The 25,977-nt window shown below is 42.8% G+C and overlaps 1 protein-coding gene across 1 annotated transcript; it reads left to right on the forward strand.

The window, feature by feature from the left end:
* The first annotated feature begins 19,556 nt into the window (after positions 1 to 19,556).
* On the forward strand, positions 19,557 to 20,495 carry LOC100589075 (taste receptor type 2 member 62). Its single transcript, XM_003270961.3, has one exon. The coding sequence runs from the start codon at positions 19,557 to 19,559 to the stop codon at positions 20,493 to 20,495; it is 939 nt and encodes a 312-aa protein (XP_003271009.1).
* The last annotated feature ends 5,482 nt before the right edge of the window (positions 20,496 to 25,977 follow it).

Here is a 25,977-nt window from a genome sequence, read left to right on the forward strand (position 1 = left end):
AGGTAAGAGAGCCGGGTGTGGTGGCGGGTGCCTATAATCCCAGCTACTCAGGAGGCTGAGGCAGGAGAATTGCTTGAACCCGGGAGGTGGAGGTTGCAGTGAGCCGAGATCGTGCCACTGCACTCCAGCCTGGGCAATAAGAGCAAAACTCCGTCTCAAAAAAAAAAAAAAAAAAAAGGAAAAAGAAAAAGAAAAAAAAAATGCTGAGAGATCACTTTCGACCCATTTACATTATGATGCAATATGAAAATAAATGCCACTCTAACACTTTCAGGACATATGGCAATTCTCCCTGTGCTGATTTAAAAAAAAAAATCTATCTCTGCAATATTAACATCCTCTAAATCATTCTCTTTGTTTTAGAGACAAGAAGGTAGTTGAGAAGCTGTGAACCTGCATTGCATTCTAGCAGTGGGACACACAGAAGGGGAAGCTGAAGTTGAAGGGTGGATGATAGCAGCCACAGGGAGTGAGATGGGCTTGTTTCTGGAGCTGATAGGAGAGAAAAAGGGAGTCAAATGGGGATTCACACAGGGTTGTGCATTATATCCAAGTGTGTATTCAGATACAAGCCTTTATCTCAATACCTTCCTTACCCTCATTCTGCACATATCTCATACCGAAGTACAAATAAAACCATTCCCAATTGTCCTAATATTTCATTTGATTTCTTGAGTCATGAAATGAAAATGTGGAGGGGTTAGTCATGTGAAGTGGCTATGACTCAAATATCTTACGATGATATTTGTGCCTGTCTCATGAGAAATCATTGTGTTTCCACCTGAACTTGTTTGCTTGACTGCCTGAGAAGATAGTGTTGCTAACCTGAGAAGTTAATACGCTGCCTTAATGCTTGGGCAGGTAGAAGTGAGGGAGGGAAAGGAAGAGAACAAATGTGTCTCAGTGAACTGGGGCATGTCAGAAATTTAATAAGAACAGGTTGAGACAAGTGTTAAATACCGGAATCCCCCGGGAGCACAGCGATAGCTTGGTCCTTGTCAAAAAGTGTACTGGTTGGAGCTCAGGAGGGAAAGAGAAAGTGATAAATCAGCCATGTCTTGAAGTCCATTTTAGTTTAGTTAGCCTGCAAGAAGAGAGGGCTGAAATAAACTATCAGCTTTGTCTTCTGCATTAAGCAAGCATAATTGATTTGAAAAACATTCAGTTTTATTTCTAGCTAGGCTAGGAGTTCTTGTAACTTCTACAGAGGGTTGGGAAGAAGATCGGCATAACCCATGCTTACTATTTGAAGTTACTGGTTCTGTTGTCAGGAGCTAATATTATATTGTTGTCTTATAAAAGAAGTATTTGATAAGTATGGGACCTCTAAATTGGGCACACTTTGGATTTCTTTTACATTTTGCTTTGAAGAAGTTATTTATAAAGGGATCGTAATAGGGTAATTTATATCTTTTTCTAACAAGTTCTAGTTAGAATGTATTATAAATCTACTTACCCAGACACAGACACATTTGGACATATAGATAACAACCACCTCTGTTAAGAAAGTAATGTACAGATTTCCAAATCTATCCCTGAGTTTAGGAGACCCAGGCCATGGGTCATAAAATATGAGAGCCACCTAGTGGGAAAATTTGATAATTGCACCTATATCTTCAAATTGCTGGTGTGAGAGACACAGATAATTTCTGTTTATAAAATCTTAGAATACCATGGGAATATTTATCAACATGATATGAAAGTGACAGCGATTTTTATATATTCCTACTATTATAAAGATGGTAGGCTCTTAGGCTAGGAAGTAGCTTTCTTAACTTGACCTAGTCATCACAGTAATGATAGACTTTTGACCAGGTGAGGAAGGGAGGGAGGGGTGTGCCACCATGTTGTCTCACTTTTGGGCTTTCTGCTTTGGATACAAAAAAACCAGAAACCAAGTCACCTAGGAGGCGTTGGCTGGGAAAAAAATGGTGCCTACTGTTTGTAGTGTGTCTGTTAGGTTGTAAGCTAGAGAGAGATGCTTACACTCTGATTAACTTTTTTTTTTTTTTTCTTAAGAGATGAGCTCTCACTATGTTGGCAGACTGGTCTTGAACTCCTGGCTTTAAGCAATCCTTTTTTTTTTGTTTTTTTTTTTTTTTGAGACGGAGTTTCACTCTTGTTGCCCAGGCTGGAGTGCAATGGCACCATCTCGGCTCACCGAAACCTCCACCTCCCAGGTTCAAGCGATTGTCCTGCCTCAGCCTCCCAAGTAGCTGGGATTACAGGCATGTGCCACCATGCCTGGCTACCTTTTTGTATTTTTAGTAGATACAGGGTTTCTCCATGTTGGTCAGGCTGGTCTGGTCAGGCTGGTCTATGAACTCCCAACCTCAGGTGATCCGCCCGCCTTGGCCTCCCAAAGTGCTGGGATTACAGGTGTGATCCACCGCACCTGGCTCTGATTAAGTCTTCTTACACTGAAGCTGCTGTGTTGTCTGAACAGAGCCTCAATTAAGAAGTGACTGAAGCTTTTCCCCTCCCTCCCTCCCTTCCTTTCTTCCTTCCTTTCTTCTTTGTTTCAACAGTTCTGGGGAAGTACTAAATATTAGACCAAAATTAAAACCTGATACCCACTGTACTGAGTGTTTGCTTAGAAAGTTCTTGTTGGTTTTTGAGAAGCACTAGGAGTTAATGGAGTGGATATTTAGTAGCTTTGGGATTCTGCAGACTCCTAGCTTTCTGCCTCCTATGTGTAAGGCCTTGGACATTTCTCTTAACCTGTCTGAGACTGAGCTTCTTCACATGCAAATGGACTCATTTACCTTCCAGGAGCACCTCTGTGGGAGGGGGATGCACCATGTGAAAGGGGTAAGCCCTAAGGTGGAGGCAGAAGCAAGTGGCCAAGGGAATACAGGAGGCTAATTTTGACAGGAACAGTATGGGAAAAGGTGGCCTTTGTGTTGAGCCTAGTAGAATGACTTCAATAGGCAGTTTTTATTCATTCATTCAACAAAAATTTATTGAGATCCTATTATGAGTCAGGCACTGTTTTAAGTGCTGGGGATATACCAGCAAACAACAAAATAGAAAAAAAAAAACAAAAAACCCAAACCCCACCCTCCCTGAGTGTACATTCTAGGGGGAGGAGCCAGACAGTACATAAAAAAATAACAAAATGCATTCTTCAGGTAGTGAGACATGCTGGGAGAAAAATTAAAACAGGGTTAGGGGAATAGGAATCACATGAGGAGGGCTGTATTATACAGATATGGTAACTTTTGAGCAAAGAATTGAAGGAAGGAAAGAATGAGCTACAAAGTCATCAGAGGGAAGAGCAATCCAGGCCAAGGAAACAGCCCTAAAGCCCAGGGCAGGCATGCATGGGGTTAATGGAAGGACAGAGAGGCCAGAGCTTTAGGAGGGAGATGGTGATAGGTGTTGGATGGGAGCAGCACACCTAAGGCCTCCCAGGCTATTTCACAGATTTTTGCTTTGACTTTGAGTGAGATGGAAACCATTAGAGGGAGCCCAGTAAAAGGAGATGCATATTCTCTGACTTACCTTTGAAGAGATCAACCTGCCCAGCGTGCAGAACACAGATGGGGCAAGGCAGGGGAGGGCTGAGGGCAGAAGCATGGGTAGGTTAGGAGGCTGCTGTCTTGGGCTAAATAAGAGATGAGAGGGCTTGAAGTGGGGTGTCCAGGACTGTGTAGGGGCTGGGGAGAGTCAGCTGTGTGGCAAATGTTTCAGGCCCACACAAACATCAGCTTGATACCTGTACGAAATGGGAAAATGGCTTTTGTCCAAGGAATGGCGTGCAGGGTGGTGTGACTGGCTGAGCTGGGCTAAAGAGGGGGAACTGGGAGACGGGCTAAGGCTGGAGTCAGCCTCAGTGACCAGACTAGACTCTGAACTTTCTTACCTATCTAACCTGGAACCAGTAAAAGTTTTGAGTATGGGAGACACATGCTCAGAGGAGCATTTTGGGCTCTGGTGGCTGAACGGGGGAAGAGCTGGAAGAGGCAGCGACTGGAATTAGAGAGACAATGATCCAGGGAAGAAACAGGAAGGGCTCAAACTTAGGCAATGAGTGGATAGAGGGAGGGGATGAGTGACATTTCACTTGTAGTATGACAGGGTATGTTGGCTGCTTAGACATGGAGGTGAGGGAAATTAACCAATACCCATATTCAGATTGGTAGTTATATTTTTGGTTCAAAAAAACCTTATCTCAGTGTGAAAGTAGGTAGGGGTGCTGAAAATAAATTTCTGACCTCTGGGAAAATGCTTTAGAGACAATGGTGACGAATTAGGATTTTGTTTGGCCGATGGGAGACTTTGAGTGATGGGGTTGGCAATGGAGACTGAGAGGCAGGGAACCAGAAAAGCCTGGATGAGGATTGTTGAGAAAAGGTCAGGATGCAGGCAGAGACATTCAGATGCTCAGGAGGAGAGCATTGGTTAAAAACAGCCAAGATATGGAAGGGGCATTTATGAAGATTTGCAGTGGGCTGTGGGATGGAATGCATCCTCCATCTCTGTCCCCCAGCAATGCCTTCTGTAAAAACTATATCATCATGTGGTGCTTTTGGATTTAGAGTCTTGATTTTCTTGGAAGGGTGGGATACTGAAGACTAAGGACAGTTACCCATGACTAAGGCAGTCTTTTTGTTTTCCTCTGCTGCTTGTCACCTGGTAGGAGAACAAAATGAATGAAAATTTTAGTTAAGTACTGCTATTTTTCTTTCCTTTCCTCTGTTTGATATGTTCTCTTCCTGCTATCTGCTCTTCTAATCCTCCTATTTTGCTCTATGCTTCTGCTCTGTGACATGAATTTCACTTTGTATCTCCCAATAGTCTAGCGGGATTAAAAATAAAAGTCACTTTCTGATGGTGCCTTTGCTCTCCAGTTCTCTGCAGCAGCACCGACACCTCCCGCCGTCCTCCCTGAAGGTCTGGCCTTCTGCCAAAAGGTTGTATTTGTTCAGAAGGGGCTCTGAAGTTCACTCAGTTCTTTACTCAGTTCTTTACTGGTCTTTTATTTCCTCGTGAGGATTTGTTCTGTTTTTCTTCATCGCTCTTCTTCCAGCTTGAAATGCATCCCTCACTGCCTTTTTGCAACTTTCAGAACTAAAATACATAAATAAAACAAACAAGAGGATAATAGAAAGATGGCCCCTTGTTATTATCATAATTAGTGTTACCTTTATCACCAAGTCTTTATGAAGCACCCAATTGTAAGTGGCTGGTGAGGACAGCAATGGACGAACATAACTACTTTAAGAAACCCTCATGGCACTTAAGGAGTTAAGAGTCCGTCACCAAGAACCATGGACACTCACATGCAATGGAAATGACCAAATGTCCCAATATTCTTAGGTAAATCAAAGCCTTTTGGCTTTGATCCCTCATCTTTTACTAGCCATGCAATCTTAGGCAATTCTGTTGATTTCATTTGGCTTTGAATGGGGATAATAAGATCTTATCTAAAGTCAGGGGCAGGACTACATAATCTCCCAAGGGCCATTTAGAATTAAGATCTAAAATTTTGTGAATGCTATTGTATTAGTCTGTTTTCATGCTGCTGATAAAGACGTACCCGAGACTGGGCAATTTACAAAAGAAAGAGGTTTATTGGACTTACAGTTCCTCATGGCTGGGGAGGCCTCACAGTCACGGTGGGAGGTGAAAGGCAAGGAGGAGCAAGTCACATCTTACATGGATGGCAGCAGGCACAGAGAGCTTTTGCAGGGAAACTTGCCCCTTATAATACCGTCAGATCTTGTGAGACTTATTTGCTATCATGAGAACAGCATGGGAAAGACAGACCTGCCCCCATGATTCAATTACCTCCCACTGGGTCTCTCCCACAACACATGGAAATTCAAGATGAGATTTGGGTGGGGACACAGCCAAACCATATCAGCTATTTACTTGAAGTTCTCAGAAACAAAGTTACAACTGATCCAATATAATTTTCTTTTTTTTGAGGTGGAGTTTCACTCTTGTTGCCCAGGCTGGAGTGCAATGGTGCAATCTTGGTTCACTGCAACCTCTGCCTCCTGGGTTCAAGTGATTATCCTGCCTGCCTCAGCCTCCTGAGTAGTTGGGATTACAGGCGTGCACCACCACACCCAGCTAATTTTGTATTTTTAGCAGAGATGGGGTTTCTCCATGTTGGTCAGCCTGGTCTTGAACTCCTGACCTCAGGTGATCCACCTGCCTCAGCCTCCTAAACTGTTGGGATTACAGGCATGAGCCACCAAGCCTGGCCAGATCCAATATAATTTTAGAATTCTTACTCTGAAGAAGAGTTCAGAGATAAGAAGGCAATACTAAAATGAAGCAGTATATAAGGCATAATACAACCTTTAAGATGCACATTGCTGTGTGGAAAAGTTAGAACAGGGCTTTTATCTGCACGCATCTCTAGGTGGCTCTGGGACAGAACATTGATAGCTGTTTTGCAGTTCATACATGAACCAGCATTGTGTCATGCCCTTCATATACATTGCCATTCAATCTTATAAGAAATTATGTGGTTTGCTTATTTTACTGATAAATAAACTGAAATCAAGGTTATGCAGCTAGGAATAGTCAAGGTGACCTTCAAACCCAGAAGGTCTGACACCAGAAGTCACACTCAATTGCTGCATTTAACTCTTATCACTCTGTGTAGACACGAGGAATCTTATTTATGCAAAGGCCTTGGTAGCGATGGCTAGGTTCTGAAGACTCTGGGATTTAGATGGTATGCAAAGTAAAGGAGCATTAAAGAATGTTGCCTCATTGGATACCTGGAAGGCAGGGAACTTGCATCCAGAGTTGGAGAGAATGCAGATATTCGAGCTAAAAATGGGACACTGGCCTTGCCATCCAGGAAGTTTTCTCAGGGTGTCTGCTTTCTGAGATACCCAATGAAAGTGTGTCTTCTATGGGGAAAAAAGGTCTGTGTGATCCCTTAAAGACTCGACTATCTAAAGCTGATGGAAAGAGCACAGTTCTCAGAGGTAAGACCTCTCCTCTAAGGCTGGGAGCTGCAGGAGGCTGGTGGCAGGTCATGGGCAGGCCGAGCAGCGGTGGAGACGGACAGCAACAGCAGGCAGCAGAGCCGCTGTGGGAACAGAGTCCAGGACAGCTGTGCAAGGGCTGGATGCCCATGAGAGGGCTGGGTCTGGAGACTCACAGACCAAGCTGGCCGGGCGCACAGGGCCTAGTGCCATTGCGATGTGTCATTTGTCCCCCAGGCTGGGGGGACCTGGGGAAATGACTGTACAAATTGATCTTTTATGTATAAAACCTCTTCCTCCAAACTGGACTTGAGAAATGTGCTGGTCTGTTGCTGTAGCTGCCTTACCAAAAGGTGAGTTCTAGTTTTTCTGTTATACTTGATATTGACAATGAGCCCCATGAGCTTCTGTACGGGGGTGCTTTTTGCTGACCATAACCCCTGAGATGGCTATGATGTAGTCACGTAGGATGAGGTGCCTCCTTCCTCAGAGTGCGTCAAGCCCTCCACCTTACAGCGATGACAGGAGACCCAGGAGTTCACTCTAACCCTCCTCGGGTACTCCCTCCCCGGTCCTGTTATGTCTCTGGGTCTCCTAATGCTTCTTAGAGTCTTGGTCTGGAAGTGGGTGGGAGCCCAGTTCGACGGCTGCAAAGTAATTGCCTTAAAACCCAAAAGCCAGGTGAAGCTTCATGCCTCCTTTATGGCTAATGATGATAATGCCTGCTGCTCACTGGCCTGGCTAACCTCAGCACTGGACTGCCCCCTTTCCCCAAGGTTGTACTCAGTGGAGGGTGCCACCTGGACTAGGCTGGGTTTTAAGTCAAAGTGCAGTGTGCAGAAGGTTGCAGGGGTCTGATATGGCTGCCCAGTGCTGTGGGGCATCAGGGTGCTGTGGGCTGGGCTCAGAGAGGCTCAAGAATGCCAGGCTTGGTGAGCTCCCTCCAGTAACCAGGAGATGCTGAGCCCAGCATTTCCTGGTGGACACTGTGCCAAGAGGCTGTTCCTATAGAAAGCTGACTCTGCAGTGGAACTGTTCCCGTCACCCAGGAATACTGGGTGACAACCACGAAAGCTTGGGCACAGCTTTTTTTTCCTGGCAATTCTTTTCAACATTTCTGTTTTACCAGTATTTTTTTTCAATTATGTAATGAATACCTGCATATGTTCTCTTTGTACACATTCCAGCATTACATATAAAGCAGAAATTCACCTTGACTACCATTCCTGATTCAGTCCCCTGGGTATCAGTTTATTTTTAAACTTTCAGACCTCCCCCTATGCTTTTTCTTTCTCTCTCTCTCTCTATAGTTACACATAGCGACATAGCGTGTTTTTATATGTATAGATTTTTATATAATTGATATCAGCTGTCCACGCCATATACATTTTTCTGAAACAACTTTCTTCACTCAGCTATCTTGGAGCTTTCTCCATATCAGTATATATAGATTTAGCTAATCCTTCTAACTGTGGCAGGGTATTCCACAGTATAATGTATCATATTTTATGTAATTAAACATAATGTGTCTGGGCCGGGTGTGCTGGCTCACACCTGTAATCCTAGCACTTTGGGAGGCGGAGGTGGGTGGATGGCTTGAGGTCAGGAGTTCGAGACCAGCCTGGCCAACACAGCGAAACCCCATCTCTACTAAAAATACAAAAATTAGCTGGGCATGGTGGTGGGCACCTCTAGTCCCAGCTACTCAGGAGGCAGAGGCTTGAGAATTGCTTGAACCCGGGAGGCAGAGGTTGCAGTGAGCCGAGATGGTGCCACTGTACTCCAGCCTGGGTGACAAAGCAAGACTCCATCTCAAAAAAAAAAAAAAAAGATACTGTGTCTGGACCAATGCCTCCTTTTACAAAAATATTGGGGGAATGACCCCCATAATATGGTGAACTGAAATTCATAAACTATATTAATTTACCTAAAATAACTAAAAATCAATATGATGTCCTAATTGAATATAAGAATATAAAGGAAAGCAATTTATAATAAAAATAATTTGCATTTTGATATATAAATAGTTCACACTTGATAGGTAAGTGGTACACTGTAGTAGATAACATAATGACATAGACAGGTGCTTGCCCCTGTATGGAGACACAAGGGAATGTGACAGATCCAAATCCAGGCAGATTTAGGTGTGTTTTGTTACTGATTTAAATAATGTGTGTGATGTTGCCATCAACTTCATGATTTTTCTGAGATGATAAATAACTCATGGTAAAGATTCAAATTAAACAAAGCTCCAGAGTCTTTCAATTTATTTGATGGTTTCATTTTTAGAAAAGTCACTGTATATTAAAAGTGTGCAAAAATTACTTTATATATAGCGTAGTTAAATTCTTGGCTTAGATGTTTTTCGCCCACATGAATGCCTGGCAGGACACCCAAAGTCCTTGCTGGATGGGGGAAAATTCTTCATTTTTTGGGGTGCATCCTGGCTGAAACCAATAAATGTCAATAGTAATCCCGAAGTTGGTGACCACCAAAAACACTCACATAAATTTCCTAAATACCTTTTAGAGGGGGGCACTATTCACATTAAGAACCAATGATTTAATGATAATGCTTACGCCTTTTCCCCCTCTAGATGTTTTCACGAGGAGCACTTTTCTCTAAGCCTTTTTGTGCGCATGTCGGAACAATTCCTCAGGGAAGAATATTGTTTCAACTTAGGCGCTCTCACTAGGTGGGGGCATGAAGCGTGACTTCTCCAGAGGATGGCTGTTTCATTTTCTGTTTCTCTTCTCTATGTGACCTCCAGACCTGGGTTGGAGCAAATTCCAGTTCACTCAGAAAACCCAGAGCTATGCTTTCTTTTATCTCTGGGAATCCAGCCTTCCTTAGGGGAGGTAACGCTTACTGGGCCTTCTCTGAAGAGTGTTTCACTCATGATTTAAAAGAGCTTGCGCTACTCTTCCAAGAAGGCCCTCCTCAGCTAGTCCGACTTGTTTGTAAACTAAACACATTGTGAGATTTAATCTCTGGTTAGACAGCCCTTTGGTGGGGATGCCACTACTTAGACAAATATCAGATTCAGAATAGGAACAAAATAAGCAGAAGCTATTATTATTAGATTCATTGATTAGCAAGGTATCTTAATTTAAAATTGTCAGTAGCTTGAAGGCATTTCTTGAAGAGATGGTAAAGTTGGACTTCGTCCCAGAGAGACTGATGAAAAGGAAAGAGAGAGAAAGTCAGAATCATGGAATCTTAGGCTGGCAGGGAACTTTGAAGATATCTAGTTCAAGGTCTTTGATGCCCATTGCAGGATTTAAAATATTAAGACGATGCTGTTACGAGATTTGAGATATGTTTGTTAGTAAGAAATAAAAATACCTCCTTCTTTATTTATTATTTTTATTTTTATTTGAGATGGAGTCTTGCTCTGTCACTCAGGCTGGAGTGCAGTGGCGCGATCTCAGCTCATGCAACCTCTTCTTCCAGGGTTCAAGCGATTCTTCTCAGTCTCCCGAGTAGTTGGGACTCTAGGCATACATCACCACGCCTGGCTAATTTTTTATTTTTATTTATTTTTTATTTTTGGTAAGGTCAGGGTTTTGCCACATTGGCCAGGCTGGCCTCGAACTCCTCCTGACTTCAAGTTATCCCCCAGCCTTGGCCTCCCAAAGCGCTGGGATTACAGGCATGAGCCACCGCGCCCGGGCCCCCTTTTTTAAAATTATTTTTGTTTTTTATTTATTTATTTATTTTTTGAGGCGGATTCTCACTCTGTCGCCCAGGCTGGAGTGCAGTGGCGCAATCTTGGCTCGCTGGAACCTTCACCTCCTAGGTTCAAGTGATTCTCCTGCCTCAGCCTCCCTAGTAGCTGGGATTACAAGCACATGCCACCACGCCTGGCTACCTTTTTCTTTTTTTTTGAGATGGAGTCCCGCTCTCTCGCCTAGGCTGGAGTGCAGTGGCGCGCCCTTGGCTCACTGCAAGCTCCGCCTCCCGAGTTCACGCCATTCTCCTGCCTCGGCCTCCGGAGTAGCTGGGACTACAGGCGCCCGCCACCACACCCGGCTAATTTTTCGTATTTTTAGTAGAGACAGGTTTCACAGTGGTCTTGATTTCCTGACCTCGTGATCCGCCCGCCTCGGCCTCCCAAAGTGCTGGGTTTACAGGCATGAGCCACGGCACCCGGTTCCTGGCTACTTTTTGTATTTTTAGTAGAGATAAGGTTTCACCATGTTGGCCAGGCTGGTCTTGAACTCCTGAGCTCAGGTGATCCACCCGCCTTGGCCTCCCAAAGTGCTAGGATTACAGACAAGAGCCACCATGCCTGGATACACAGATGTCTTTATATATCTTGCCTTATCAAATGTTCCTGACGTTGCCAAGTACTTCTTACTACATTTGTACACATCAAATTTGAAAAAGAGGGAGCGATTTATCTTAGGTTACATATTGAGAAAGTGACAAAAGTATAACTGAAGCCCAATTCTTCTGAATCTAAATTATATGCACTTTGTAGCAGACCAATGCTAAATTAATTTAAAATGGTAGAATGTCATGATGAACATTTTATTTTTGTAACTTTCCTTGGAATGTCACCCTATTTTCTGATTCTTCTTAATATTTGCCTGCATGGGCATATTTACTCATTGCCACCTGGTGATATAAATATGAAATATTATGGGAAAAAGGAGAAACAGAGAAGGTGAGAAAACACTTGTTAGTTATTCAAAACAGCAATCTTGGTTCCGAAGTTTGAGGTTTAATCACTGAGAAATGGCACAGAAATAAAGCTGGTTTCTTTGGGTTCCATCAGGCAATGTGAAATATCGTGAAGTGAGGTGGTATCACGGAGTTCCATCCGGGGCAAATGTAGAATGGCAGCAGCTTCACTACACTTTTCTGAGAAAAACAGAGGCATAGACAGTGTACCTCATAAAAAAGAGCAAAACCTGGAGTGCGTACGACATCCTTAAATAAGATTACAGGAAAAAATGATGGATGTGAATGTGTTTAGCACAATGTCAGCTTCATATTAGATTTTTAATTAATGTTCATTTAATTTGAGGTTGTATCTCTTTTCTGGAACTACTTAATATCTTGTGGTTTTTGATTTCTTTTCTTTCTTTCTTTTTTTTCTTTTTTTTTGAGACAGAGCCTTGCTCTGTTGTCCAGGCTGGAGTGCAATGGTGCAATCTCTGCTCACTGCAACCTCCGCCTCCCAGGTTCAAGCAATTAATTCTCTGCCTCAGCCTCCTGAGTAGCTGGGATTACAGGCGCCCACCACCACACCCGGCTAATTTTTTTGTATTTTTAGTAGAGACGGGGTTTCACCATGTTGGCCAGGGTGGTCTTGAACTCCTGACCTCAGATGATCCACCTGCCTCACCTCCCAAGCTGCTGGGATTACAGGCTTGAGTCACCGTGCTTGGCCTTGTGATTTTTTTAAAAAAAATTTTTTTCTTACTTTTGTTCCCAATATCTGATGGAGGAAAAAAATGAACTCATCTTTCAACTGACTTACCTGGGAGCCTGGTGCTCATTTCCTATTGGTTCCACATTCACTCTTGAGTGCTCCTGCAACCACTCTGAAATCCCTTCCTAGTTTTACCTTAGCCACACTGAAGTTCCTCTACATTCTTCATTTCTGCACGTGCAGGCAAGTAAAATGAAAGGGATTTCTGTGGGCGTTGTCAGGAGCTGAAAGATTGGGAATGCTTTTGGAAACTCCTTCTCCATTGAGTTTAAGAGGAAATGGGTGAGTTTTCCCATTATTTTGGGAGGATAGCAGATGCCTCTTCATTTACCTCTTTATTTTACCCTCCCATGCCCAGTACTGTCCTACCACTAAGAGTGAGTATGTAGGTTGCTGCATTCTGGCCTTGTCCTAAGAAGTGTTTCACAATCTAACACCACCAATACTCCCCTCACCCCTGGTGCCTTAGGGAAGGGCTGGGCTGCTGAGCGGTGGGTGGGGGCTGTCTGAGGATGGGAGGGGGAAATAAGATGGAACAGGATGGAGAGAAAAAAATCAGGAGAAAAATTATTACTTGAGAAATGGAAATCTTGGATTAGGATTTTTTTTTTGCAAGATGATTAAGCCATTTTAGAAACATGAGTCATATTGTCTTCTGCCCTTTCTTCCTCTAAGTAATTATGAAGAACATATACTTGGAAGATTTTAATAAAATTATGAGTAGTATTAGATCACTTTAATTCCTGTTTACGGAGGACAGCAGTCCAGTACCTAACTGTGGGAGGAAAATGAATCTTTGCTTCTAGGAGGCACCATCAGTTATGAAAACCAAAGAGGGCCAATTTGACTCTTTTTGCTTGTACGCCTCTCCTTCTTGACTTTTCTCATTTTTTCTTAAGATTCTATCAAAGTTATATATGCATCTAGACTAAAGAGCCAGGTATTTCTACTTAAAGGACCAGACATTTCTCTGTTTGTTTTTTTAAAAATAGAGGCTTTCGTTTTCATCCTCTTCCAATTCCTGTTTCCCAAGGCAACTACTTTCAACTGTTTTACCTGGTGTGTGTGTGCATGTGTGCGTCTGTGTGCTTTCCACTATGGAATATGAACCTTTAGTTCTTCCTCACCCTCATTCCCCTGGCAAACCCCTTCTGCCTCCCACTTTTCAATATAGTTTTATTGTAATGGTAAAATCAATATTTAGTGTTTAAAATATTAGGCCAATGCAAATGCTCTTCATGGTGAAACCATGTATTAAACTGCAATTAGTTTTTCTTTCCTGTACACATTTTTGTTTCCATTGATTTAACAATTACCTTGTTTTGTTTGCTTTTCGTTCTCAATTCCATCATCAAGTATCCTCAAATTTTATTTGCCTGAGAAAATTTCTCCTGGGGCTTCATATCCTGCTCCAGTCTGGACTTACGCTCAGGCCTGATGCACCTCCCTCCATCCTGGGTCTGCCTTTACAGTCCTCCTGGTGGCCTCCTCCGCCTGTCTCTCACCTTAACCTCACATTGCCTGGACTCATGTCTTCCTTTATCGTGCCTACTCTCCCGCTTTGGAGGGACATATTCTCCAGTATCCTCCACAAAAAGAGAACATACAAAATTAACTTTATTTGGAGACTTTGCTTGTCTGAAAAGGCTTTATTTTGTCCTTGTACTTGAGTATCCAGATAGAGAATTCCAAGGTAGAGATAATTTTCCTTCTGTATATTGAAGACATTGCTCTGTTGCCTTCTAGCTTCCAAAATTACTATGGAAAAGTCTAAAATAAAATTCCTAATATTATATTTTGAATTTAGTATTTTTCCTCTCCTCTTTTTCCTCTCTAAAAACTTGTAGGAACTTCTCTTTGTGCTGAGTTTTCTAAAAGTGTATGAAATGAGACAGATACTTGGTGAGTCTTTCTAATATGAAGAGTCGTGTCCTTTAGCTTTGGGAACTTTTCTTCTATTTTGTTGATATTTTTCCCGCCATTTATGACATCTCTCTGTTTAGAACTCCTATTTCTTGGTTATTAGACATCCTGGATTGGCATTCTCTTTTGTTTTTAACCTGTGGGTTTATTTAGTCTCTTTTCTGAGATATTTAATAAATTTTAGCTTTCAGCTCTTCTATTGATACTTAATCTCAGATATTGTCATTTTAATTCCAAGAACTTTCTTTTAAAAAATTTTGAGTATCTCTTTTAAACAGTAACCTGTTGTTTTGTATGTTATTAGTATATTTTCATAACTGTGAGAATACTGATATCATTTTGGGAAAGCTTTCTTCTCCTTGCATTGTTTTCTTCCTCCAAATACCTGTTTTGTTTTGGTCTTATTTTCCATGCTAGGTGCCATTCTCAGATGTCCCAAGCTCCTTGTTGTCTGCTCCTGTTGCAAAAGAGATGGAAAGGCTGATGGGAAACTCTGAATTCATGAATGGGACTTGTTAATTATGGGCTTCACTGTGAAGTGATTGGCTGGACTAATTATTTGAGGAATATCTGATATTGTCTTTATGTCTTCCTTTTAGAATGTTTGAGTTCTTGGAAAAGATGATACTCATCTGCCTGTAGGGTAAAAAGCCTGGGTTCCCGAGTTCTAAAAACCATGTGAGAGGAGAGCATTTGCTCACCTAATGTCCCTGTTTCAGTATAGTACCCTTGTCTCAACTGTGCTATAGATATATCCAGCTCAGTGATACTGTTTGATCCTTTCCAGACAACACTAGGGTGAGAGAGTTGTGGTTGCCCAGGTATACAAAATGGGAACAGTGATTTGGGAATCTGAATCTTAAACTGACTTTTAACTAATTTTTCTCTAGAGGAACCTGGTATGGCAAATCTTGGGTAAAAGTCAGGTTCATTCTTGACTTTTCCTTCTGCTTGGATAGGATTCTGTTTTCTTAGGGCTGTTGTATCTTTGATCACTCTTCCATCTATTTTATTTGGATTTATGCCTTAATTTCCTTTTTTTTTTTTTTTTTGAGACGGAGTCTCTCTCTGTAGGCCAGGCTGGAATGCAGTGGTGTAATCTCGGCTCACTGCAACCTCTGCCTCCTGGGTTCTGGTTCAAGCAATTCTCCTGCCTCAGCCTCCTGAGTAGCTGGGATTATAGGCACACGGCATCATGCCCAGCTGATTTTTTTTTGTATTTTTAGTAGAGACGGGATTTCACCATGTTGGCCAGGCTGGTCTTGAATGCCTGACCATGTGATCCACCCGCCTTGGCCTCCCAAAGTGTTGGGATTACAGGGGTGATCCACTGCACTTGGCCTCAAAAATCTTTCACAGTTAATTTAGAAGAGTTTTGGGGAGCAAAGGAAAGAAGGTGGGTTGATGCAATCTGTCCTTACCCCACTTGTTGACTTTGGATCTATCTGTGGCAGCGGTTTAAATTCGTTTCTTGCAATGGAGTTCTTTCTTTGAAATAGTATGTAGAAGCTCAGTATATAAAATACATATAAGCAAGACTGCTCTGTTTCAAAAGGAAATGAGGGTTTATGGTTCTACTTTCTCAGTTTGCTTCTTACCTTTTCCCTACCATGAGAACTCCCTGGAAAGCATAATTTGTAAACCACTGATTTAGAAATTACTGAACATAACTTATCCCTCTAGTAGATGTTAGACATTGAGTGAAGTTCATGGCATTATTGGAAGAACATTTGATTTATTCCTTTGGAGATTAATTTTATTGCTTCTAAATGCTCGAATGGAGCAAGGCAAAGAGAAAGATTCATTCTAAAGATCTTTTAGTTGAAATGGAATTGGACTCAACTTCCTTGCAGGCTAACTTTATAATTACAAAAATAACTATCAAATGCTATTTTTTACTTGAGAGGAAAGTCTGTAGATTTACCTGAATATTAAACAATATTCAACTGTACATTCACATTTTGATAATGGAAGATGTTAGAAATTCCCAAATTTACTTTCAGAAAACTAAAATTCTCTATTATGCTGGATTGCTAGTAGAGCCAATGTTTATTTTAAATTACTTACTTAAATATAAGAGTCAGAGGAAGACTTCAGGGTGAGAAAAAACATTTAGGGCTTATCTTGCAGGGAAATCATTATTAAATTTGTGCATAGTTTAGCTTAACATTTATGCACAGTATAGCCATTAAAAACATTGTTATTTCCTTCTTCCTCCACCTTTCCCTGGAGTGGGCCGTCAGTTACCTGATAAAGCCATGGAAATATGTGGAAGTATTTATGCAATGCACGTCACTCAAAGGTCCAGTTGAGAATGGGCACCAAGATTGAGAAACCTTGTCAAATGAAATGTATTTTTGTATGTCTCTAAGATGAACCAATGTAATCGTGAACGTGATAAGGAAAATAAAATAAAAACAAATAAAAAAAAGAATCAACAGAAACCAAAAAACACTTTACTAGTGTAGAGGACTAATGTGAGGGAAGTGCGAGTAGCTCTTTGCAGAATCTTCCATTTTAATCCAGTCTTCTGCTGTTACTTATTTACCATTACTACCATTTCACAGAAGAGTCAGACTTCGTCCCAAAAAAAAAGTCTCCAATCATGCTGCAGAAAAGAATTCATTAGCTTCAGCTGCAGGAATGAGACACGTTTAAAAAAGAGAAATATGACCCAAACTTTTGTGAGAAACACCTTGTATTTTGATTGCTATTTCATATTCAAAGGACTCTTGAAAAATTGAAAAAACCTAAAACATCGTCTTGCTTATGGTCTCTTTTGGTGGCAGACTATGAATGGGACATGGGACCCCCGTAAGATATATCTAGTGAAGCATTGAGAGATGGATAAACAGGTGCCTGCGGGAAAGGTACTCTTTCAGCCTTCTTATAGAAGAGTATTGAAACAGGAGAAAATGTTTACTTTCTAGAGCTATCAACTGTAGAAAAAGAAAAGTCCTGGGGAAGACTTGTTCTGGCAAAGTGCACGCTTTGGCACCTCTGCAGAGAACATGAAGATTGCCTGCAAACATTGAATGTCTGCTTGGTTACACATGACCGCAACAGGGCGTGTGTACCATGGCCTCAGCTCGCTTCTTGATGACATCATGAATCTGGGCTCTGGCCAAAGGATTTTGAGACGAGCCAAAATGCTGTGGAGCATGCAGAAGCCACTCATTGCTGTTGTCTTCAAGAAGCCAGAGGAAGACATGCAAAGAATTAAATAAAGACACTGAAGCTGTGTTACAAAACAGTTGATCAGGTTGAATTATCCGCTCTCTAACAATATTTTGAGAGTTCAGTAAAAACTAGCAGCTCTTTAATTAGCCAGGCATGGTGGCAGGCGCCTGTAGTCCCAGCTACTCAGGAGGCTGAGGCAGGAGAATGGCATGAACCTGGGAGGTGGAGCTTGCAGTGAGCCAAGATCGAACCACTGCACTCCAGCCTGGGCGACAGAGCGAGACTCCATCTCAAAACAAACAAACACACAAACAAACAAGCAGCTCTTCAAGCAATTGCTGTATTCGAGAGAGCTGAACCTCTTTTTCTTGAAGTCGCCACCATAAATGTTTGTCATTGTTTTTATTTCTCTTTAATCTTTCACACACAGGCCTCTCTCACCTGTAGAATCTTGAGTGAGACTATGGGAAGTAGGCAAGGCTATTTTTTCTATGACTTATCTCGGTGGAGAGCCCTGACTCCAAGATCTGAGACATTTGCTGGGGGATTCCCTTCCCTGTTTTTCTATCCACACCTCTGCTTTCTGCTACCCTTCTTCTCTCTCTTCCCTCTTAACCCTTTTGTTTTCACTTTTTCCACATTCATAGGCATTCTTTCCTCAGTTGAACTTGTCCTCATGGCTCCTTGAGCCTGGGTTGGCTGATCTGAACCAGTGTCATTTTGTGTGGTTGGCGGTAAAGGTGAAATGTAACATAGGTGAAATGTAACATGTGTGAAATCACTTTAAAAATGACAAGGTGGGGCCCTGTGCAGTGGCTCACACCTGTAATCCCAGCACTTTGGGAGGCCAAGGTGGGCAGATCACAAGGTCAAGAGATCGAGACCATCCTGGCCAACCTGATGAAACCCCGTCTCTACTAAAAATACAAAAATTAGCCGGGAGTGGTGGTGCATGCCTGTAGTCCCAGTTACTCGGGAGGCTGAGGCAGGAGAGTTGCTTGAACCCAGGAGGCGGAGGTTTCAGTGAGCCGAGATCACGTCACCGCACTCTAGCCTGGCGACAGAGCGAGACTCTGTCAAAAAAAAAAAAAAAAAAAAAGACACGGTGTTCCAGCAGGGTGGTTTTTACTGTTATATCTTCAGTATTGTTATAGGACAGGCCTCACTCCACATAAAGCAGAACTTCCCTGTGGCCCAGCTTTGCCCTGAGCTCTTCTTGTCATTCCACCAACTCTTGCTTCCCCCACCTCCTATGGTGATGTCCTCTCTGGGTCAGTTTCCCTTCTCTGTCTTTCTCGTCTTCTCATCATGACTTATCTACTCTCTCTCATTTCCTCAGAGGCTTCTTAGGATCTGATTACTTTTGGTTGATCAAGCACTCTGGAGCCAAGGGGATAACGGTTAACAGATTTGATGGTAACACATCAGAGAAATCCACATTTTAAATGGAGCTTGACAGTGAAATTTTAGGCAGCGTGAGAGGTCAGTGGTTAGGGAGCCTTTTCTTGGTAATGTGAAGCCTTGTGCATGCGAATGATTTTTCTGTTCCACCCATTCAGGAGGTGAGCTAAGGCAGTGTATAGAGGTTACTGAATAAAATATTAAGGCAGGACGTGAAGGGAAGGTTTGTGGTTTGGGGAGGCCAATAAGAGTAACAACGTCTTTTAAAGAAGAGTTAGGAAAGAAATAGTACAGTTAAGGCATCATGTACAAAATGTGGGTATTTTCAGTCACCCCAGCAGCCTCTATTCTGTTAACATTTCCCTGCATCTGGCTCTGAGAAAGGATAGGCAAATACAGGTTATGCAAATAGAGACGGTGTCATTGAGCTGGGAGTGATTTGCATGCCAAAGGAGATTGCAGAAATTATCTTTTCAAATTCTGGGGACTGGGGGTGTTTGCTGGTGGCTGGGATTTTCTGTGAATCCAGGGGCAAGGGCTTCTGAGTCTCTGGTGTCGACAGGGTGGCTTGACTCAGCCAGAGAGGCTGTTTTTCCCTGCAGATGTGTCCCAGCCCTCTGCAGTAGGAGCCGAGACTTAGCAGAACCTCCCTGGAGAAGATGCCCTCCTTGCCCACGTTGATCTTCATAGCCATCTTTTGCCTGGAGTCATTGGCTGCAATGCTGCAGAATGGCTTCTTGGTCACAATGCTGGGCAGGGAGTGGGTAAGGTGCCGGACACTGTCCACAAGTGACATGATTGTGGCCTGTCTTGCTGCCTCCCGGTTCTGCCTGCATGGGGTAGCCATGGCGAACAACCTCCTGGCCTCCCTAGATTTTTGGTGCGCAGTTCCCTATGTGAACATCTTCTGGGGCCTTTTCAATGCCCTCACTTCGTGGTTTACTGCCTTGCTTGCTGCTTTCTACTGTGTGAAGATCTCGTCTTTCTCCCACCCCACCTTCTCCTGGCTGAAGTGGAGGATCTCTCGGTTAGTGCCCAAGCTGATCAAGGGCTCCCTGATCATCTGTGGCCTGGAAGTCATCTCATCAGCCACTGGGAACATACTGTTGGGTCAGAGGAAGATCTCCCTGAGTTCCTACGGAAATGAAACTCTAGTTTATAGAGTGCAGGCTTCATTTCAGCTCTACGTTTTCTTTCATGAAGGGTTTGTGTTGTCGATTCCATTCCTTCTGTTCCTAGTGTCCACCGTCTTGCTCATAGTCTCACTGTGCTGGCAGTTGGGGCAGTTGAGGGACCTCAGGCCCGGCCCCTGTGATCCCAGCACCCAGGCTTACACCATGGCTTTAAAGTCACTCACCTTTTCCCTCATCTTCTGTACATTGTACTTCCTGTCCTTGTTTGTTTCTGCTTTTAAAATTATAAACCTTCAGAATCACTGGCACTGGGCCTGGGAAGTGCTAATCTATGCCAACATCTGTCTGCACTCTACTGTCCTGGTGCTGAGAAGCCCCAAACTGAAAAAGGGCCTGAAGACATGGCTTCAGCTCCAGTGCCCATGTGCTGCTGGCTCACAGGGCTTTGGAAGGTGCTGGCCATAGGGTGGTTCTGCTCCTGAGTTATCCATGTCAATAACCAGTCCTGGGATGAATGATCCTGGCAGGAATGTATAAGGTTTGGGTACCGTCTTTCTCTTTCCAGTTTCTTCTTTCTCTCCCCCTCTGTCCATGCCTCAGAATCCCTTTTCCATCTTGCTGTCTGTGTTCTTACCATCCCCTCCACTGCTGTGAGTCTCTAGCGCTAGCTGTCAATCACCTTGACCTTTGCTGGTAGCCTCATTTCCTCATGGGGCCCCAAGAATCTATAGGTAAGCAACCCTAATATTTGCCAAGCATCATTTTGGTCTGTATGCCCTTTATAGAGAACTATAACTGTTGTCAGTTGTCTCTGTGGGTAAACTGAAACTTATTTTTTATATGTTTTATTTTACTTTTAAGATGGAGTCTTGCTCTGTTGCCCAGGCTGGAGTGCAGTGGCGTGATCTCAGTTCACTGCAGCCTCCACCTCCCGTGTTCAAGCAATTCTCCTGCCTCAGCCTCCCGAGTAGCTGGGACTGCAGGCGTGTGCCACCATGCCTGGCTAATTTTTGTATTTTTAGTAGAGACAGGGTTTCACCATGTTGGCAGGCTGGTCTCAATCTCCTCACCTCAAGTGATCCACCCACTTGTGGGATTACAGGCGTGAGCCGCCGCACCCCACCTTGAAGCTTATTTTTTTATAGTGACATAGATTGTCCAGCACCATCCACTTGACATCGTCTGCCCTTCTGCTCCACACCTGTGCTCTCGGCCTCGTCTCTCCACTTCAGCTCAATAAATCTTCTTCCCCTCTCCCCCCCAAGTCTTTTTCTTCTTCATGTGCTTCTTGGGTCCACCCAATACTTCCTTCTTTCCTTTCTCTGCCAATCTCCGTCATTTCCTTCCTTTGTGCTCTGCTTAAGACTGATTCCACTCAGGGAGCTTTTCCAGCCTGATCTCACAGAAGGCTAAGGACACATAGGAGTTTGGTGCCACTGTATGTCACATCCATAACTTCATGTGCTCATGTCGAATGAATAGGAATTGTCTGATGTAAAAATGCTTTTAGGTTTTGGCCAACAGAAGATAGATGGAAAACAAAGGAAATGTCCTACACTTCTTAATTTTGATGATACTACTCTTCCTGTCTGCTCACCCAGGAGGTGGATCCCAGATGCTGCTGCTGAGGATGGGAATCTCCAGATTGGGATGTCTGCATCCCAGAGCTTGTGCAGGATGATCCACTAGGCCTGTAGCAATTTCAGTTTCCATTTATTTTTATCTTTTCCTTTTAATCCCTTTTTTGGAGGGTATTTTGTGATGCATATAACGTATTAGTAAAATGTACATGCATATAATTAAAAATAAATATGCATATGGTAGTATCTTAGTCAGCCTAGGCTGCTGTGACAGAATACCATAAACTGGGTGTTTATGCAGCAGATATTTATTTCTCACAGTTCTGGAGCCTGAAACTGAGGGTGCCAGCATGGTTGGGTTCTGGTGAGGGCCCTCTTCTGGGTTGCAGACAGATACCTTCTTGCTGTGTTCTCACGTGGCAGAGAGATTTATCTTTCTTGTGTTTCTTCTTATAAGGACACTAATCCCATTCATGAGGGCTTCACCCTTATGAACTAATTACCTCCTGAAAGCATTATCTCGAAATGTTATCACATTGAGGGTTAAGGTTTCAGTGTATGAATTTTGGGAGGACACAAACATTCAATTCACAGCTGGTGGGTTGCATGTTCATATATACATATTTTACTGATGGAATTCATGATAAAAAAAGTATGGAGACCGATAGACTAAAAGAGATTGGGAAAAACACTGCACACGGTTAAGAGAGATTCGTATGTTCGAACTAGTCAAAATAGAAGCAGTAAATAACAGGACAGAACAGAGGTTACAAAGAATTTTCAAATAGATAAATGCATGTAAGGTCAAATGTCCAATAATACTGGGAAGCTGAGGCCCCAAAACATTATGCTACAATGCTAGCTGGAGGCCAGGATATGGCAAGAGAAGAGAGAGGGATGACCAGAGGCAAGATAACAAGATCAGGAATTTTCTCTTGCAAGAGGATGATTAAAGGTTTAAAAGAGGAGATTCTCAAGTTGCTGGTGAGGAACCCAGGGGGATTTCCCCAGAGGGTAGAGCGAGGGTGAGGCAGGTTGGAGGAACCTGTGGGAAGCTGGCACTGTGGCCGGGCTTTAAATTAAATAGACACCTAAAGTCTGTGAATTATCCCACCTAGAGAACATGTATTATCCTCATCATCAATCACGAGGAATTTTTCTTTTTCTTTGTAGCAACATGAGCAAGCTAATGACTTCCTACAGGTAGATTAATAATAGATTATGAGACTGAGCCTTGGGGCTCAAGCCACAAGTTGGTTGGAGGCAGGGAAGACAGGAGCGTGGCGAAAGCAGGGAGATCTTTCTCCTCTATCCCTTCTACTCAACTGTGAGCACCTGGAAGACTGCTCTTCCCTTGGGCAGAGCTCCAGAAGTTTACTGAAGGTGTTTGGGTGGGGAGTGGGTGGTGATTCAACTCTCATGTTCTGCTCCATCTTCACAGCCCTTCGAGTGATACCAGGTTAAGTAGACTTGTCTCAGGAGTTCCCAATTGATTGATGTTCTCAATCTCCTTTTTAAAACTCTAGCTCATAAAAGCCCCAAAACACTTGGCAGCTCTGTCTTGACTAAAGATACAATCTAATATCTCATCGAGGCTTCCAAAATTTTCTGTGATCTCTCCAGCCTACCTTTTTGGCTTGATATGCCATCTTCTCTATGTAAGTCCTCTGTTGTAGCTAAATGTATCTAATCGTTCTGGATATAGTCATGTATCCCCGTCCTTTACTGATGCCTCATCTTTTTCCTTCCAACATGCAAGACAGCATCTTTGTTGTCTCACAATTATGGGGCTGTTACTGCTCAACTCTTCTGAGAAATCTTGGGATGGGAATAACGAGATCCCTAACACATAGAGCCACAGACTGGGAGTCACTTGTTGAGAGTACTGAGTTGAAGGTTTTCCATATAGGGAGCTAACTCAGGATCCCTATCCTACTACCCTCATGATTACATTTATAAAGACTGGTTATGAAAAGTTAAAAACTCTCAGACTTGGCTTTTACCTAAGAAGATAAATCTAGACATGAGAAAGCCAAATGCAACAAACAAACAAACAACAAACAACAAAAGAATCACCACGAAACACATTGCATATTTAAATTCAAATGATTATTCCCTCTTTTGGATTAACTTACTCTGCACATTACATCCAGTAAATGTTTGGGTTTATGTTTAGACCATAAAAGTGCTTTGAGGGCAGATATCTAATTCATTGTTGTAGCCAATGTCTTTCAAAGGGTTATCATGGCATATAGGATATGCTTAATAAATTATTATTAAATGAATTGAAGGTTAAATGCACATCTTTATCATTGAAGGTGTGGGAGGTGGATGAAAAAGATTCAAGTTTTCTATATTGGGTGGTTTGTAGGTGGCCATACTCCAGAGCTATAAGCCCAAAGTTTGCCCCATTTCTCCAAGTTCCAGTAGAAAACAGCCAAATGTCAGCCAGAAGAACAAGGGCAAGGAAGAGAGCAGTTGGGAACTCTATCTCCTGGAAATTTGCATCTTCGCAGAAAGGCAGAGTGAATTACCGTAGTTCATCTTCTTTCCTTTACTCAGAAGAACTATGTCCACTATGGTTGGCCTATGTGTTAAAGAAACAATTCCACCTGGAAGTGGACTGGGGACTGGGAAGTAGACTGGGAACTGGGAAGAGATGCTGACATGCGTTCTATTCCCTTTTTGTGGGGGTCCTATACATGGAACTGGTAGGTTGTGGTGTCAGAAGATGTGTATTCTATTACAAATCCCCTTACTGTCATGTTACTTGATCCTGAGGCTTCAATATTGCTGTATTTGACCCAGAACAATTTCTGCCTTCCTATCTCCCTGTGACACGTTAACCTACTTACACTCACCTGAGTGTTGATTGCTGATTTTTTTTGACTCTTTGAAGCTCATTTCTATAAAGAATGTGGTCTTTTTTTTGCTCTGTCCTTCTCTGGTTGATGTCAATGGTCTGACATTTGGTGCCCTGAACTTCTGTTGCATCCCTGATGCTCTCCTGAATTCTCCTTATGCTACTTATTATGCCACAGGATGGATGGAATAGAAGATAGCCATTCTAATAAAGTCATTGTCATCATCATCATTGCTGCTTGTCCATATGCAGAGGTTTATAATTTCCAATATATTTACCATATTTATGGTCATATTTATTTGTGATCCATATTTTTTATAGGTGAAGAAAGGGGGCGTTCAGAGAGGTTAATTGCTTGAGGATCCATAGTGATTGCGACAAGACTCAAAACTTGGGCTTCTGAGTTCAGCTAGTGATGAAGAAGATGGAGGGTGTAACATGTATTGCTAACCATGGCAGAGATTCCTGGCCCTGGAATCAGTTTGGATCTTGGTCTTTCCTCTGCATAACTGTGACTTTAGCTGGGAGTCTTAATATGTAATTTGGGGCCTTATTTCTTTTATCTGTAAGATTATCTTTCATGTCTTCTTTCATTCTAAGTCTAGATTCTAAAACATCTTTGTGAATTAGAACATAGGATACTTTTCATATTTTACAGATGGACAAAATGAGGCACAGAGGGGCTGACATATCCAACAACTCACAATAAGGGGTGAAGCTTGGACTAAAGGCTGTCTTGACTCCTAGCACAGGGCTCATTCTGCCATATCCCATTGGCTTATCACTACGGGGGGTTCCTCTGTGAAGTGCTATTTTAGAGGCCACCAGTTATAAAATATATATTTTTAAATTTTGAAAAAAGTTGACTGCCTCATTATGTATAATTGTCTCCTGTGTTCTTTTTTTATGATGATGGTCACTGTGAGTAATAAGACTTGAATTAATCTTTCTCTGTAAAGGTTTGCTCAGTTTTCTCTGTCTCTTTTAAAGGGGTATTGCCATACCACTCCCCTCATAGAGTTGTTGTGAGACCTAAGGAGAGCACTCAGAACAATGCCTGCAACATAATGACCACCCCCGCCCTGTGGATGTGAGCGCTGTCTCAGTAGCGGGTGTGCCCCACGGATGATACTACTGAGCCAGCAGGTGCATGGTCCTGTCGTAGGTGTCCGCTTAGAGAAGTATAACCTCTTGTATAAGGACACTAAATGCCAGGGCCTGATATATTATCCACTTTGATGTTGACATGGGCAGAGAATAGGCAGAAGAGCAGGCAAATTTTGGGGCAGGTATGTGGACTTTGAAAATTGAGCCTTGACAATATGTGCATCTACTCTGAGAAGAAAAAACCTCTCACCCTCCTCTGATAGCCTGTGTCCTCTACTCTGGCCTAGCCTCTGCACTTCAGGCAGCTGGAGGGACAAACATATCCTACAGGACCTTCCAGAGCAACCCAACAGAAATAACCCTTGAAGCTTTGGGACCCATCTTGTCCACCAGAGAG

This window comes from Nomascus leucogenys, chromosome 13 (assembly GCF_006542625.1).
Source record: "Nomascus leucogenys isolate Asia chromosome 13, Asia_NLE_v1, whole genome shotgun sequence".
NCBI classification, from domain to species: Eukaryota; Metazoa; Chordata; class Mammalia; order Primates; family Hylobatidae; genus Nomascus; species Nomascus leucogenys.